The sequence below is a fragment of the Heterodontus francisci genome, chromosome 5 (assembly GCF_036365525.1).
Source record: "Heterodontus francisci isolate sHetFra1 chromosome 5, sHetFra1.hap1, whole genome shotgun sequence".
In the NCBI taxonomy this organism is placed as follows: Eukaryota; Metazoa; Chordata; class Chondrichthyes; order Heterodontiformes; family Heterodontidae; genus Heterodontus; species Heterodontus francisci.
The window spans coordinates 198401876-198420247 of NC_090375.1; the positions used below are offsets into that span (position 1 = coordinate 198401876).

At 46.5% G+C, this 18372-nt stretch overlaps 1 protein-coding gene across 7 annotated transcripts in view; it reads right to left on the minus strand.

Moving 5' to 3' along the window:
- bbs9 (Bardet-Biedl syndrome 9) overlaps positions 1 to 18372 on the minus strand; it is a 689521-nt gene that overhangs the window by 233394 nt on the left and 437755 nt on the right. For 6 of the 7 annotated variants that reach the window (XR_010975118.1, XM_068032600.1, XM_068032602.1 and 3 more), the window contains one exon: positions 15127 to 15234. Coding sequence is in view for 6 of the 7 variants with exons in the window: in XM_068032600.1 (XP_067888701.1) it covers positions 15127 to 15234 (108 nt within the window). In the remaining variant the exon portion in view is untranslated. Of the gene's footprint in view, positions 1 to 14115; positions 15037 to 15126; positions 15235 to 18372 lie in introns of those variants that run through there. The other variant, XM_068032603.1, reaches the window with a different exon arrangement.

The following is an 18372-nucleotide window of genomic DNA, read 5'->3' on the forward strand; positions in this document are numbered from 1 at the left end:
AATTCCATTAAGCCAGTCCTCGAAGCAACTCAGTGATAAATGGAATTACAGAAGCCGATACCTTGGAGTTGGGCCAAGCTGAGCAGCTGCTGGAATTGACTGCCTGAATAAGGCCATCTGACTGCACATACATACTTCACCATGAGTTTTACTTACACTCAGTCACGTCCAATCAGTCCCATCTCTCACAGCACAGAGCCAGCAACCTCCTGCAGAGGATACCACTGGATTCATCACTGTTCAGCGAAGGCACGAAGACACATTCAGACTGAGCACAGCAGAGAAAAAGGCTAACATTCCAGCTGCACTTCTCCCCTGATTCATGGCCCTTGGTCAGCCAGTGTCAGGGAAATTAGAATTAGAATTAGAACATTACAGCGCAATACAGGCCCTTCGGCCCTCGATGTTGCGCCGACCTGTGAAACCATCTGACCGACACTATTCCATTTTCATCCATATGTTTATCCAATGACCACTTAAATGCCCTTAAAGTTGGCGAGTCTACTACTGTTGCAGGCAGGGCGTTCCACGCCCCTACTACTCTCTGAGTAAAGAAATTACCTCTGACATCTGTCCTATATCTATCACCCCTCAACTTAAAGCTATGTCCCCTCGTGTTTGCCATCACCATCCGAGGAAAAAGACTCTCACTATCCACCCTATCTAACCCTCTGATTATCTTATATGTTTCTATTAAGTCACCTCTCCTCCTCCTTCTCTCCAGCGAAAACAACCTCAAGTCCCTCAGCCTTTCCTCGTAAGACCTTCCCTCCATACCAGGCAACATCCTAGTAAATCTCCTCTGCACCCTTTCTATAGCTTCCACATCCTTCCTATAATGCGGTGACCAGAAATGCACGCAATACTCCAGGTGCGGTCTCACGAGAGTTTTGTACAGCTGCAGCATGACATCGTGGCTCCGAAACTCGATCCCCCTACTAATAAAAGCTAACACACCATATGCCTTCTTAACAGCCCTATTAACCTGGGTAGCAACCTTCAGGGATTTATGCACCTTGACACCAAGATCTCTCTGTTCATCTACACTACCAAGAATCTTCCCATTAGCCCAGTACTCTGCATTCCTGTTACTCCTTCCAAAGTGAATCACCTCGCACTTTTCCGCATTAAACTCCATTTGCCATCTCTCAGCCCAGCTCTGCAGCCTATCTATGTCCCTCTGTACCCTACAACATCCTTCGGCACTATCCACAACTCCACCGACCTTAGTGTCATCCGCAAATTTACTAATCCACCCTTCTACACCCTCTTCCAGGTCATTTATAAAAATGACAAACAGCAGTGGCCCCAAAACAGATCCTTGCGGTACACCACTAGTAACTAAACTCCAGGATGAACATTTGCCATCAACCACCACCCTCTGTCTTCTTTCAGCTAGCCAATTTCTGATCCAAAGCTCTAAATCATCTTCAACCCCATACTTCCGTATTTTCTGCAATAGCCTACCATGGGGAACCTTATCAAACGCCTTACTGAAATCCATATACACCACATCCACGGCTTTACCCTCATCCACCTGTTTGGGAGTCAGTTGCCAGCATTCGCCAGAGCTGGCGGGCAGCCATAAAGACAGGGCTAAATTGTGGCGAGTCGAAGAGACTTAGTAGTTGGCAGGAAAAAAGACAGAGGCGCAAGGGGAGAGCCAACTGTGCAACAGCCCCAACAAACAAATTTCTCTGCAGCACCTGTGGAAGAGCCTGTCACTCCAGAATTGGCCTTTATAGCCACTCCAGGCGCTGCTTCACAAACCACTGACCACCTCCAGGCGCGTATCCATTGTCTCTCGAGATAAGGAGGCCCAAAAGAAAAGAAAGAAAAAAGAACCTGTTTGGTCACCTTCTCGAAAAACTCAATAAGGTTTGTGAGGCACGACCTACCCGTCACAAAACCGTGCTGATTATCGCTAATGAACTTATTCTTTTCAAGATGATTATAAATCCTGTCTCTTATAACCTTTTCCAACATTTTACCCACAACCGAAGTAAGGCTCACAGGTCTATAATTACCAGGGCTGTCTCTACTCCCTTTCTTGAACAAGGGGACAACATTTGCTATCCTCCAGTCTTCCGGCACTATTCCTGTCGACAATGACGACATAAAGATCAAGGACAAAGGCTCTGCAATCTCCTCCCTAGCTTCCCAGAGAATCCTAGGATAAATCCCATCTGGCCCAGGGGACTGATCTATTTTCACACTTTCCAAAATTGATAACACCTCCTCCTTGTGAACCTCATTCCCATCTCGCCTAGTAGCCTGAATCTCAGTATTCTCCTCGACAGCATTTTCTTTCTCTACTGTAAATACTGACGCAAAATATTCATTTAACACTTCCCCTACCTCCTCTGATTCCACACACAACTTCCCACTACTATCCTTGATTGGCCCTAATCTAACTCTAGTCATTCTTTTATTCCTGATATACCCATAGAAAGCCTTAGGGTTTTCCCTGATCCTATCCGCCAATGACTTCTCGTGTCCTCTCCTTGCTCTTCTTAGCTCTCCCTTTAGATCCTTCCTGGCTAGCTTGTAACTCTCAAGCGCCCTAACTGAGCCTTCACGTCTCATCCTAACATAAGCCTTCTTCTTCCTCTTGACAAGCGCTTCAACATCTTTAGTAAACCACGGCTCCCTCGCTCGACAACTTCCTCCCTGCCTCACAGGTACATACTTATCAAGGACACGCAGTAGCTGCTCTTTGAACAAACTCCACATTTCGATTGTTCCCATCCCCTGCAGTTTCCTTCCCCATCCTACGCATCCTAAATCTTGCCTAATCGCATCACAATTTCCTTTCCCCCAGCTATAATTCTTGCCCTGCGGTATATACCTGTCCCTGCCCATCGCTAAGGTAAACCTAACCGAATTGTGATCACTATCACCAAAGTGCTCACCTACATCTAAATCTAACACCTGGCCGGGTTCATTACCCAGTACCAAATCCAATGTGGCATCGCCCCTGGTTGGCCTGTCTACATACTGTGTCGGAAAACCCTCCTGCACACACTGGACAAAAACTGACCCATCTAAAGTACTCGAACTATAGTATTTCCAGTCGATATTTGGAAAGTTAAAGTCCCCCATAACAACTACCGTGTTACTCTCGCCCCTGTCGAGAATCATCTTCGCTATCCTTTCCTCTACATCTCTGGAACTATTTGGAGGTCTATAAAAGACTCCCAACAGGGTGACCTCACCTCTCCTGTTTCTAACCTCGGCCCATACTACCTCAGTAGACGAGTCCTCAAACGTCCTTTCTGTCGCTGTAATACTCTCCTTGATTAACAATGCCACACCCCCCCCCCTCTTTTACCATCTTCTCTGTTCTTACTGAAACATCTAAATCCCGGAACCTGCAACATCCATTCCTGCCCCTGCTCTACCCATGTCTCCGAAATGGCCACTACGTCGAGATCCCAGGTACCAACCCATGCTGCAAGCTCACCCACCTTATTCCGGATGCTCCTGGCGTTGAAGTAGACACACTTTAAACCAGGTTCTTGCTTGCCAGTGCCCTCTTGCGTCCTTGTAACCTTATCCCTGACCTCACTACTCTCAACATCCTGTACACTGGAACTACAATTTAGGTTCCCATCCCCCTGCTGAATTAGTTTAAACCCCCCCGAAGAGCACTAGCAAATCTCCCCCCCAGGATATTGGTACCCCTCTGGTTCAGGTGAAGACCATCCTGTTTGTAGAGGTCCCACCTACCCCAGAAAGAGCCCCAGTTATCCAGGAAACCAAAACCCTCCCTCCTGCACCATCCCTGCAGCCACGTGTTCAACTCCTCTCTCTCCCTATTCCTCGCTTCGCTATCACGTGGCACGGGCAACAACCCAGAGATAACAACTCTGTTTGTTCTCGCTCTAAGCTTCCACCCTAGCTCCCTGAATTTCTGTCTTAAATCCCCATCTCTCTTCCTACCTATGTCATTGGTGCCTATGTGGACCACGACTTGGGGCTGCTCCCCCTCCCCCTTAAGGATCCCAAAACACGATCCGGGACATCACGAACCCTGGCACCTGGGAGGCAACATACCAACCGTGAGTCTCTCTCGTTCCCACAGAACCTCCTATCTGTTCCCCTAACTATGGAGTCCCCAATGACTAATGCTCATGGTCAGTCTATTCTGGGACCTGGCGAAGTTTGCCATTTACAGGTCCAGACTGTGTAGGATTATTGGGAGTGGAGGGGGCCCTCCGAATGCTTGCCTCTCTTTAAAGAACTTGAGCATGCATGGCACTCCGGAGCAGGATGTATGCAGGAGCATCAGGCCATCTGTGTGGAGAGCTGACCCAGTTGAATATAAACTGCTTTTACCCTGGGATTTGAGGGGTGATGTTCTGTCAGTTCCCAACTCCATGAGGTTTGGGGGCAATGTGCCACCAGTTCCAGGCTCCATGGGGTTTGGGAGGGGGATGAGCCGCCATTTCCCAGCTTCATGGGGTTCAAGGGGGAGAGGAATACAAGCGTACGAATTCGGTGCAGGAGTTGGCCACTCGGCCCTTCAAGCCTGCTCTGCCATTCAACAAGTTCATGGCTGAACTGATTACTCCACATTTCCACCTACCCCCAATAACATTCCATCCCCTTGCTTATCAAGGATCTATTTACCTCTGCCTTAAAAATATTCAAAGACTCTGCTTCCACCGCTTTTTGAGGAAGAGAATTCCAAAGACTCACGATCCACTGAGAGAAAATATTTCTCCTCATCTCTGTCTTAAATGGGCAACCCCTTATTTCAAAACAGTGACCCCTAGTTCTAGATTCTCCCACAAGGGGAAACATCCTTTCCACATCCACCTTGTCAAGACCCCACAGGATCTTATATGTTTCAATCAAGCCGCCTCTTACTCTTCTAGGTTCCAGCGGATACAAGCCTAGCCTGTCGAATCTTACCTCGTAAAACAGCCCGCCCATTCCAGGTATTAATCTAGTAAACCTTCTCTGTACTGCCTCCAATGCATTTACATCCTTCCTTAACTAAGGAGACCAAATCTGTACACAGTACTCCAGATGTGGTCTCACCATGTCCTGTATAGCTGAAGCATAATCTCCCTACTTTTGTATTCAAGTCCCCTCGCGATGATAACATTCTATTAGCTTTCCTAATTATGTTCTGTACCTGCATACTAACCTTTTGCAATTCATGCACTGGGACACCCAGATCCCTCTGCATCTCACAGGTCTGCACTCTCTCACCATTTAGATAATATGCTTCTTTGTTATTGTTCCTGCCAAAGTGGATGATTTCCCACTTTCCCACATTATACTCGATTTGCCAGGTCTTTGCCCATTCACTTAACCTATCTATAACCCTTTGTAGCCCCTGTATGTCCTCTTCACAAGTACTTTCCTACCTATCTTTGTGTCATCAGCAGATTTAGCAACCATATCTTTGATCCCTTCATCTAAGTCATTTATATAAATTGTAAAAAGTTGAGGCCCCAGCACAGATCCCTGTGGCACACCACTCATTACATCTTGCCAACCAGAAAATGACCCATTTATGCCTACCCTCTGTTTCCTGTTAGCCAATCTTCTTTCCAGGCCAATATGTTACCCCCTACACCATGAGCTTTTATTTTCTGCAATAACCTTTGATGTGGCGCCATATCAAATGCCTTCTGGAAATCAAAGTACAATATATCCACCGGTTCCCCTTTATCCACAGCACATGTAACTCCCTCAAAGAACTCCAATAAATCGGTTAAACGTGATTTCCCTTTCACAAAACCACATTGACTCTGCCTGATTACCTTGAAATTTTCTAAATGCCCTGCTATAACATCTTTAATAATAGCTTCTAACATTTTCCCGAAGACAGATGTTAAACTAACTGGCCTGTAGTTTCCTGTTTTCTGTCTCTTTCCCTTTTTGAATAAAGGAGTTACATTTGCTATTTTCCAGTCCAACGGAATCTTCCCCGAATTAGGCAATTTTGGAAAATTAAAACTAACGCATGAACTATCTCACTAGCCACTTCTTTTAACACCGCAGTTCCCAGCTCCATGGGGTTCACAGTGATATGCCCCCAGTTCCCTGTTCCATGGAGTACAGGGGTAATATGCCCCCAGAACCAGGCTCTATGCAGTTCAGAGTGATATGCTCCCAATTCCCAGCTCCATGGGGTTCGGGGTCATATGCCCCCAATTCCCAGCTCCATGGGGTTCAGGGAAATAATGAGCCGCCAGTTCCCAGCCCATGCAGAGGCCAGCACCAGATGGCGATCGTGGGGTCATCTTGCCAGATTGGCAAAGAATGGCCCCCAGGCATCACATTTTTCATCTCATCCTTCATTCAGCTACTCTTAGCAAATCTGGCAACTTTACACTGGGGCGGGTGTCAGGTTCACAACATCTTCACCTTGCCAGCCAGCAGTGCAAGCACCCATGTAAGACTAATGTAAAAGCATCCTAATTGGGTTTAGCTGAGTCAAAAGTGCGAAGTTTGTCTGTTAAGAAAACTGTGTATTACCTTCCTACATTTGGCAAGGTCTGCCTCATGCAAATCTCCATATAATGAGTAGGCAGGCCATAGTCTAAATGGGGTAACTCACTTCAAAACTGCTCACTGCAGTCCACATTCACCCACCACTGCAAATTATACTCTGCTATTACACTTCAGGTCTTCTACAGGAACAGACTGTAGGATACAGTCAAACAATGTGGGTGAACCAAATCAGAATTAGCAAGAGCATCAAAATCAATAATTTACTGTTGCTATAGGAATCATATCAATGATGAGAAAATTGCAACAAATTTTGTTTTGTTCATTCGGTAAAGAAACACATCAGATGTTGTACACAGGACTGTAAAAATGTAAGTTCCCTGTTCTTTAAGAGTCTATATGTTGATAAGAATACCAGTTAGATCCTAACAATGACAGTCTGTATTTTTTTTATTCGTTCGTGGGATGTGAGCATCGTTGGCAAGGCCAGCATTTGTTGCCCATCCTTAATTGCCCTTGAGAAGGTGGTGGTGAACTGCCTTCTTGAACCACTGCAGTCCATGTAGTGTAAGTACACGCACAGTGCTATTAGGGAGGGAGTTCCAGGATATTGACCCAGCGACAGGTAAGGAATGGCGATATAGTTCCACATCAGGATGGTGTGTGACTTGGAGAGAAACTTGCAGGTGGTGGCGTTCCCACGTGTCTGCTACCCCTGTCCTTCTGGAACGGAGAGGTCGCAAGTTTGGAAGGTGCTGTCGGAAGCGGCTTGGTAAGTCGTTGCAATGCATCTTGTAGATGGTACACTCTGCTGCCCCTATGCACCGGTGGTGGAGGCAGTGAATGTTGAAGGTGCTGGATGGGGTGACAATCAAGTGAGCTACTTTGTCCTGGATGGTGTCAAGCTTCTTAAGTGTTTTTGGAGGCACTCATCCAGGCAGGTGGACAGTATTTCATCACACTCCTGACTTGTGCCTTGTAGATGGTGAACAGGCTTTGGGGAGTCAGGAGGTGAGTTACTCGCTGCAGAATTCCCAGCCTCTGACCTGCTTTTGTAGCCACAGTATTTGTATGTCTGATTTCGAACAGTTCGAGCAATGCAAAACTGGGCATCCATGAGACGCTGTGGGCCATCGGCAGCAGCAGAATTGTACTTAACCACAATCTGTAACCTCATGGCCAGGCAAATCCCCCACTCTACCATTATCATCAAGCCGGGGGATCAACCCTGGGTCAACAAAGAGTGCAGGAGGGCATGCCAGGAGCAGCACCAGGCATACCTCAAAATGAGGTTTCAACCTGGTGAAGTTACAACCCAGGACTACTTGCGTGCCAACTGCGTAAGCAGCATGCGATAGAGCTAAGCGATCCCACAACCAACGATTCAGATCTAAATTCTGTAGTCCTGCCACATCTAGTCGTGAATGGTGGTGGGCAATCAAACAACTAACAGTGGAGGTGGCTCCACAAATATCCCCATCCTCAATGATGGGGGAGCCCAGACCATCAGTGCGAAAGATAAGGCTGAAGCATTTGCAACAATCTTCAGCCAGAAGTGCCGAGTGAATGATCCATCTCAGCCTCCTCCTGAAGTCCCCAGCATCATAGATGCCAGTCTTAAGCCAATTCGATTCACTCCATGTGATATTAAGAAATGACTGAAGGCATTGGATACTGCAAAGGCTATGGGCCCTGAAAAAATTCCAGCAATTTTTTGCTGGACCTGTGCTCCAGAACTTGCTGCACCCTTAGCCAAGCTGTTCTAGTACAGTTACAACACTGGCATTTACCCGGCCAGGTGGAAAATTGCGCAAGTATGTCCTGTACACAAAAAGCAGGACAAATCCAACCCGGCCAATTACCGCCCCATCAGTCTACACTCGATCATCAGTAAAGTAATGGAAGATGTTGTCAACAGTGCTATCAAGCGGCACTTGCTTAGCAATAACCTGTTCAGTGACGCTCAGTTTGGGTTCTGCCAGGGCCACTCAGCTCCTGACCTCATTACAGCCTTGGTTCAAACATGGACAAAAGAGCTGAACTTCAGAGGTGAGGTGAGAGTGACTGCCTTTGACATCAAGGCAGCATTTGACCAAGTATGGCATGAAGGAGACCTAGCAAAGTCTACAAGAGCAGGTTATAAGCTAGGAATCCTACAGCGAGTAACTCACCTTCTGACTCCCCAAAACCTGTTCACCATCTACAAGGCACAAGTCAGGAGTGTGATGGAATACTCTCCACTTGCCTGGATGGCTGCAGCTCCAACAAAACTGAAGAAGCTTGATACCATCCAGGACAAAGCAGCCTGCTTGATTGGCACCCCATCTACAAACATTCACTCTTTCCACCACCGACGCACACTGGCAGCAATGTGTACCATCTACAAGATACACTGCAGCAATGCACCAAGACTCCTTCGATAGCACCTTCCACGCCCTCTACCGTTCAGAAGGACAAGGGCAGCAGATGCATGGGAACACCACCACCTGCAAGTTCCCCTCTAAGTCACACACCATCCTGACTTGGAACTAGATCACCATTCCTTCACTGTCACCGGGTCAAAATCCTAGAACTCCCTTCCTAACAGCACTGTGGGTGGACCTAACCCACATGTACGGCAGCGGTCCAAGAAGGCAGCTCACCACCACCTTCTCAAGAGCAATGAGGGATGGACAATAAATGCTGTCCTAGCCAGCAATGCCCACATCCCATGAATTCATTAAAAAAATATCCAGTTCAGTTTCTGGTCAATGGTAATCCCCAGGATGTCAATGGTGGGGGATTCAGTGATGGTAATGCCATTGAATGTCATGGGGAGATGGTTAGAATCTCTTTGATGAAGCAGCTGAAGATGGTTGCGCTTAGGATACTACCTTGAGGAGCTCCTGCAGTGATCTCCTGGGACTGAGATGATTGACCTCCAACAACCACATCCATCTTCCGTTGTGCTAGGTATGAGTCCAACCAATGAAGAGTTTTCCCCCCAGATTCCCATTGACTTCAATTTTACAAGGGCTCCTTGATGCCATACTTGGTCAAATGCTGCCTTGATGTTACAGACAGTCACTCTCACCTCACCTCTGGAATTCAGCTCTTTTGTTCATGTTTGCATCAAGGTTGTAATGAGGCCAGGAGCTGAGTGGTCCTGGCGGAACACAAACAGAGCATCACTGAGCAGGTTACTGCTGAATAAGTGCTCCTTGATAGCACCATCAATTACATCTTCCATCACTTTGCTGATGGTTGAGAGTCGACTGATGGGGTGGTAATTGGTTGGGTTGGACTTGTCTTGCTTTTTGTGGACAAGACTTATCTGGGCAATTTTCCACATTGTCGGGTAGATGCAATGTTATAGCTGCACTGGAGTAGCTTGGCTAGAGGCCTGGCAAGTTCTGGAGCACAAGGCTTCAGTACTATTGCCGGGTTGTTGTCAGGACCCATAGCCTTTGCTGTATCCAGTGCCTTCAGTCATTTTTGATATCACGTGAAGTGAATCAGATTAGCTGAAAACTGGCATTGGTGATGCTGGGCACCTCAGGAGGAGGCTGAGATGGATCGTCCACTTACACTTCTGGCTGAAGATGGTTGAAAATTCTTCAGTCTTGACTTTTGTACTGATGTGCTGGGCTCCCCCATCATTGAAGATGAGGAGGTTTACTGAGCCTCCTCCTCTGGTTAGTTGTTTAATTGTCCACCACCATTGATTTACAACTGGATGTGGGATCACTTAGCTCTGTCTATCACATGCTGCTTCCACTGTTTAGTATGCAAGTAGTCCTCTATTGGAGCTTCACCAGGTTGGCACATCATTTTTAGGTATGTCTGGTGCTGCTCCTAGCATGCTCTCCTATATCCCTCATTGAACCAGGGCTCATCCCCTGGTTTGATGCTTATGAGAGAGTGGGGGATATGCCAGGTCATAAGGTTACAGATTGTGGTTGAATACAATTCTGCTTCTGCTGGTGGCCCACAGCGCCTGGTGGATGCCCAATTTTGCATTGCAACATCTGTTCTGAATCTATCCCATTTAGCTAAGTGGTAATGCCACACAAGGACTGTGCAGTGGTCACTCCTACCAATACTGCCAGGGACAGATGCATCTGTGACAGGTGGATTGGTGAGGGTGAGGTCAAGCAGATTTTTTTCCTCTTGTTGGTTCACTCACCACTTGCTGCAGGCCCAGTCTGGCAGCTATGTCCTGCAGGGCTCGGCCAACCTGGTCTTTTTTATTCTTTCATAGATTGTGGGTGTCACTGGCAGGCCAGCATTTATTGCCCATCCCTAATTGCCCTTGAACTGAGTGACTTGCTAGGCCATATCAGAGGGCAGTTGAGAGTCAGCAACATTGCTGTGGGTCTGGAGTCACATGTAGGCCAGACCAAATAAGGACAGCAGATTTCCTTCCCTAAAAGTCATGAGTGAACCAGATGGGTTTTTACAACAATCATTGATAGCCTCATGGCACCATTACTGAGATCAATTTTCAATTCCAGATTTTCATGAATTAATTAATTAAACTTAAATTCCATCAGTTGCCGTGGTGGGATTTGAACCTGTGTCCCCAGGCATTAATCTGCGTGTCTGGATTACTAGTTCAGTGACATTACCACGATGCCAGTAGTGATTCTACAGAGCCTGCTCTTGGTGATGGACAATGAAGTCCCCAGAGCACATTCTGTGCACTTGCTACCCTCAGTGCTTCTTCCAAGTGGTGTTCAACATGGAGGATTATTGATTCATCAGCTGAAGGGGGAGCGGTGGGGGGGGCGCGATAGTTGGTAATCAGCAGGAGGTTTCCTTCCTCATGTTTGACCTGATGCCATGAGACTTCACGAGGTCTGAGTCAATGTTGAGGACACCCAGGGCCACTCCTTCCCAACTGTACACACTGTGTCGCCACATCTGGTGGGTCTCTCCTGCTGGTGGGACAGGACATACCCAGGGATGGTGATGGAGGCGTCTGGGACATTGGCTGTTAGGTATGATTTGGTGAGAATGACTATGACAGGCTATTGCTTGACTAGTTTGTGACACAGCTCTTCCAATTCTGGCACAAGTCCCCAGAACATAGTGAAGAGGGCTTTGCAGGGTCGACGGGGCAGGGTGCGCCTTTGTCATTTCCGGTGCCTAGTCCGATGCTGGGTAATCAATCCGGTTTTATTCTTTTTCAACTTTTTTGTGGTGATTTGATACAACTGAGTGACTTGCTCGGCCATTTCAGAGGGCAGCTAAGAATCAACACATTGCTGTGGGTCTGCAGTCACATATAGGCCAGACCAGATAAGGACAGCAGATTTCCTTCCCTAAAGGACATTAGTGAAACAGATGGGTTTTTCTGACAATCTGGTTATTTCATGGTCATCATTACTGAGACTAGCTTTTTATTCCAGATTTATGAATTAAATTTAAATTCCACCTGCTGCCCTGGTAGGATTTGAACTCCTGTCTCTGGAGCATTAGTCCTGGCCTCTGGATTACTAATTCAGTAACATTAGAATCGATCATTAAGGAGGTTGTAGCTGGGCATTAGAAAAACCCAAGGTAATCAGGAATAGTCAGCATGGTTTTGTGAAAGGGAAATCATGTTGAACCAATTTGTTGGAGTTCTTTGAAGGAGTGACATGTGCTGTGGATAAAGGGGAGCCCGTTGACGTACTGTACTTGGTTTTCCAGAAGACATTTGACAAGGTGCCACATAAAAGGTTATTGCGCAAAGTAGGAGCTCATGGTGTAGGGGGTAACATATTAGAATATATTGGAATAGAGTGGATAGAAGGTTGGCTGGCTGGCAGAAAACAGAGGGTATGCAGTCTTCTGATTGGCAAGATGTGATGAGTGGAGTCCTGCAGGGGTCTGTGATGGGGCCTCAACTTTTTACAATTTATATCAATGACTTAGATGAGGGGAGCAATGGCATGGGAGCTAAACCTGCAGATGACACAAAGGTAGATAGGAAAATATGTTGTGAAGAGGACATAAGGAGGTTGCAGACCGATATAGATAGGTTGAGTGAGTGGGCAAAAATCTGGTAGATGGAGTATAATATGTGAAAATGTGAAGTTGTTCACTTTGGCAGGAAGAATAAAAAAGCAGAGTGTTACTTAAACGGAGAACGACTGCAGAATTCCGAAGTGCAGAGGGATCTAGGTGTTCTCGTGCAGGAGTCACAAAAGTTAGTATACAGGTACAGGAAGTAATAAAGAAGGCTAATGGAATGCTATCCTTGATATGAGAGGAATTGAAAATAAAAGTAAGGATGTTATGCTTCAGTTATATAGGGCATTGGTGAGACCACTTGAGTGTAGTTTTGGTCTCCTTATTTAAGCAAGGATGGAAATGCATTGGAGGCAGTTCAGAGGAGGTTTACTAGATTGATACCGGAATAAGTGGGTTGTCTTATGAGGAAAGATTGGACAGACTGGGCTTGTTTTCACTGGAGTTTAGAAGAGTGAGGGGAGACTGGATTGAAGTATAGAAGATCCTGAACGGTCTGGACAAGGTGGATGTGGAGAGGATATTTCCTCTTGTGGGTGAGTCCAGTACAAGGGGGCACTGTTTTAAAATTAGGGGTTGCCCTTTTAGGACAGAGATGAGTAGAAATGTTTTCTCTCAGAGGGTTGTGTGACTTTGGAACTCTGTGCCTCAGAATGTGGTAGAGGCAGGGTCATTGAATATGGGTAGATGGGAGTGTGGAATTCAAAACACAAACAGACCAGTCATGATCTTATTGAATGGCGGAGCAGGCTAGAGGGGCCTAATGGCATACTTCTGCTCCTAATTCGGGCGGCGCAGTGGTTAGCACCACAGCCTCACAGCTCCAGCGACCTGTGTTCAATTCTGGGTACTGCCTGTGCGGAGTTTGCAAGTTCTCCCTGTGACCGCATGGGTTTTCGCCGGGTGCTCCGGTTTCCTCCCACAGCCAAAGACTTGCAGGTTGATAGGTAAATTGGCCATTATAAATTGCACCTAGTATAGGTAGGTGGTGGTGGGGATGTGTTAGGAATATGGGATTAATGTAGGATTAGTATAAATGGGTGGTTGATGGTCGGCACAGACTCGGTGGGCCGAAGGGCCTGTTTCAGTGCTGTATCTCTAAATAAATAAATTACCACTATACTACCATTCCCATAAATATCAATTTATTTAGCTGAGATTGATGGGGCTGCATGAGTGTTTCAGCTAACATCTTCATTGTCTTAATTATCCTTTAGTAATAAGGATAGTTTATTTTATTCAACAGCAGAAGGCAAATTAATAAGATTTGTAAAATGATGCTGTTATTCCACCTGCTTCAAGTTTTGAAATTAGTGGGTGAAGCACACTGTACAACAGCACAGAACTCGTCAACAGGCTGATGTGAAATTCCTCCATTCAGCATCTCATCAAAGATACAAACTTCAAATAAACCACTTGATGCCTTCAACAAAATATAGAGGAACTTCAGTGTCATGTTACTACTGCGCTTGCAAGCTGCCATTGTGTACTGCGATTTCATGCTGAAGATTAATTATTTGCGACAGTTCTATAGCACTATTAATACTGCATTATATGAGCAAACTAGTGGAAACTTTTCAGTTAAAAGACAGTAGGAAAAACCTTTAATAGTTTCAACTTTGTGAGCCACACAAAAACTGTTAATGAGGATAATTTACATTAATGTCAGAGTCTCAAACGTGTTTTATTCAAGGCCATTGATGGCATTCGTTATAATAAAATTGATGGCAATATAAAGGACATGATTTATGATACCTATCGTTGTCAGGAGGCCATTCCTTTGGCCTCATTGATTTCCAGAGCATTTAACATGAGCACTACTAGTGTCTTTAATGCATCGGTGCAGACTCGATGGGCCGAAGGGCCTCTTCTGTGCTGTATTATTCTGTGATTCTGTACTGCATCTTGCGAAATAAACAGCTAACCGAATGGAAACTGTAATTAAACTAGGCTGAAAATTATTTTCATCAACCATGCGCAATTCGGAGCTCGCTGTGATGACCAAATAATGATTAGGAGTTTACAAAATTTTTGAAATAAGCTTTGGAAAGCAGTAGTTTTCTAAACCGGTCAAACAATAAAAGCCAAGTTCATCAATCAATCACATTCAAAATCCTTTCTCTTCTTTTGATAAGAAATGGAACAGTTCAGGAAGGATTAAAAAAATCTGATTGGCGAAATTTTACATTTTTGTTCGCCCACTTGCTCAGTCCGTCTCTCAGATTGCTGGAGGCTCAAGTCCCAGAGCTATGTACAGGCCAGAGAGAGAACTTCCACTACCCTGTAGACGAATCCTCGTGCTATGGAGCACAAGAACAGCAATAGGAGTGAAACTGGACTAAGCCAGTAGTGGGAAACCGGTTCAGTGAATTGGCAGCCCGTTTGACACCACAATCTTCTTTTCCATTACGACTGCCAATTTGCTATTTGCACTACTGACACAGACCAATTTCACACCCCACATTTCAGCTTGTACCCCAATATTCACACTGCCTGTCAATCACAGGAGAAAATTGCCTGGTCCTCCCAGCTGAGGGCAGTGGCTTCCAGACTATGACACCTGATGGCAAATTTCTGGAAAAAATTGAAAATAATCACAAAAAAAATCCAAGGACAAGATCATTACCAGAATGCTATGCTACTATATTTGCAAGCACCACCTACCAGGTTTTGGCAGCTTCTTTGTTACATGTGTATGGTTAGAGGATGTTCCAGCTGCAGCAGGGACGGTCATTCTCTCTTCTTGGTCTGACTCTGGGATAGTTTGATAGCCTGAGTTGAAAACAAAGGAACCATAGTTACCGAGCTCTGCAGAGATTCTCATTTCCTAAATGCGACTGACGTTAACAAAGAAATCACCAGGAAAAAGCTTGGACTGCATGATGGAGATGGAACAATGGCAACACATGTGGAAATGAGGCAGCAAGACCACCACCACCAGGACGCCCTTTCAAAATCAAGCTGCTGCAAATGTTGACATATTGAGAGAGTGGTTCATAAAGCATATTGGATCTTGGGCTTCATAAATAGAGGCATTGAGTACAAAAGCAGGGAAGTTATGCTGAACCATTATAAAACTCTGGTTCGGCCTCATCCAGAGTACTGCGTCCAGTCCTGGTCACCACACTTTAGGTCCTTGAGAGGGTGCAGAGGAAATCTACCAGAATGGTTTTAGGGATGGTGGATTTTTGTTACAAGGTTAGGTTGGAAAAGCTGGTTTTGTTCTCTTTAGAGCATAGGAGATTGAGGGGAGATTGAATAGGATTGTCAAGATTATGACAGATATAGATAAAGTAGACAAGGAAAAACTGTTCCCATTAACTAACAGTACAGGGACTAGGGGACACAGATTGAAGGCTTTTGGCAAGAGATGCAAGGGATTAGGAAGAACTTTTTTATGCAGCGGGTGGCAATGACCTGGAACTTGCTGCACATATGGGTGGTGGATGCTGAGACAATCAATGACTTTAAAATAAAGTAGGATGCCCACTTGAGGGAAACAGGCTTTCAGGGCTATGGCTATCAAGCAGGTGAGTAGGACTGATTGGATAGCTCCGTGTACTTGATGGGCCGAACGACCTCCTCCTGTGTCATAAATGACTCTATAACTCTAAGTAATGATCAATAAATAATCAGTTACAGATTTTACTCTTTCCTATCTTTTGTTTTTATTATCATTGAAAGATTGGGTACAATGACATTGTTGAGGCAATACGTTGCAGGAGGTTCTGATAGTAAATGGGAAAAGAACTTAGCAGTCAATACCAGTTCACAAAAAGATCCATCCCATGTGTGACTGCAAAGGAACAGTAGAAGAGTTAATTAAAATGCTAAGGGACAGTTGGAGTTAGACAGTTGAGGATGACTGGGAAATGCTTACCTTGCTAAATGGCTACTGCTCGGAGCTTTGTAATCTGAGAACATTAACAAGATACAATCTCACAACAGACATTCCAGGCCGTATTTTATCCTGGTGACGGGAGTCACAGAGGCAGGCTGAAAGGCTGGGGGAGAAACCTCTGTCAGACCCCCATTGCAACTTGATGGCTGGCAGCCGATTAATTGACCGCCGTCAGGGACACCATCCCTTTAAGGGACGAACTCCCGCCTCCATAGCTGCCAGCCAATCGGAGGGCCGGCAGCTCAGCAGCACCGGCAGTACCACTGGGAGCAGTGGCTACTGCCAGTACTGCAAGAGGCCCTGCAGAGGAGAAGATTGATGAAGACACCAGGTAAGTGGAGGTGGGGGGGTGGGGTGGTCTTACCACGGGAGTGACCCTCAGGGGCCATGGATTGCCCCAAGAGGAGGGACGCCCCGCCCCCCCCTCCCACCCAAGCCCACTGGGAGGCTTTCAGGTCTGACCCGGCGGTGTCTCCCTGCAATGGCAGGCCCCTCAAAACTCCACAAAATTGGTGTGGAGGCAGGAGACTGCCCTAAGGCGGCCATTAATTGGCCACTTAAGGGCCTCAATTGGCCTTGGGTGCGAAGGCCAAGTTCAGCCTTCCTCGCCTCGGCAAAATGGCAGGGAGCCATGACATCAGGAATGGGGCCCGACACCACCCCTTACCATTTTCTGATCTTGCCCATCGTGTGAACTCTGGTATTTAGATGCCAGTGAAATTGAGATTTCAGATTGGCTAAAAACCGGTACATCCCCCTTCACTGATGAACTATATCACAGCACACTTAGAGGGCATTCGTGATACACTAGACAACATCTGACGGATTGAAAATAGGCAAGTGTAGTTCCCGTATTCAAGAAGGGCGTGGAGCCATACTGGCTACTACAGATTCAACAGGCAGAAAGCACATAGAACCAATCGTCAGAAATAAAATGTAAGAGTGCCTGCAGGAAGACCCAGTAAATGACAGATAACTGGCTTTAAAGGGAGTGCATCTTGTCTGACAAACGTCAGAGTGTTATTTGGACCTGGGCAATTTGTGACACAAGTACAGATAAATTAACTTAAATGCTTAGAAAATCAGGTGCAGCCTGTGCCTCAATTTCCAGTATACAGTCCTGGCAGTCGAGGATCCTCGCAGAGAGTGCAAAGTTGGACAATCCTGCGGCAAGTAACTCATCTCCTGACTCCCCAAAGCCTGTCCACCATCTACAGGGCACAAGTCAGGAGTGTGATGGAATACTCTCCACTTGCCAGGATGGGTGCAGCTCCAACAACACTCAAGTAGCTCAACACCATCCAGGACAAAGCAGTTGCTTGATCGGCACCACATCCACAAACATTCACTCCCTCCACCACTGGCGCACAGTGGCAGCAGTGTGTACCATCTACAAGATGCACTGCAGCAACACACCAAGGCTCCTCAGACAGCACCTTCCAAACCTGCACCCTTTACCACCTAGAAGGACAAGAGCAGCAGATGCATGGGAACGCCACCACCTGCAGGTTCCCCTCCAAGCCACAGACATCCTGGCTTGGAACTATATCGCCGTTCCTTCACTGTCACTGGGTCAAAATCCTGGAACTCCCTTCCTAACAGCACTGTGGGTATACCTACCCCACATGTACTGCAGCGGTTCAAAGAGGCAGCTCACCACCACCTTCTCAAGGGCAATGAGGGATGGGCAATAAATGCTGTCCTAGCCAGCGATGCCCATATCCCATGAATGAATAAAAAAAGTTACCCCAGAATACAAAGTTACACCACTCTGCCACAGTATAGCTACCTCAGCACAGACCGTGGATTAAACCTCAGATTTTCCTCATCTCTAGAGTTTGTATTGGCCGCACCAGGGAGCCGGCGGGTCATCTCCTCTGCGCCAGGGAGCCGGCGGGTCATCTCCTCCGCTCTAGGGAGCTGGCGGGTCATCTCCTCCGCGCTAGGGAGCCGGCGGGTCATCTCCTCCGCTCCAGGTAGCCGGCGGATCATCTCCTCCGCACCAGGGA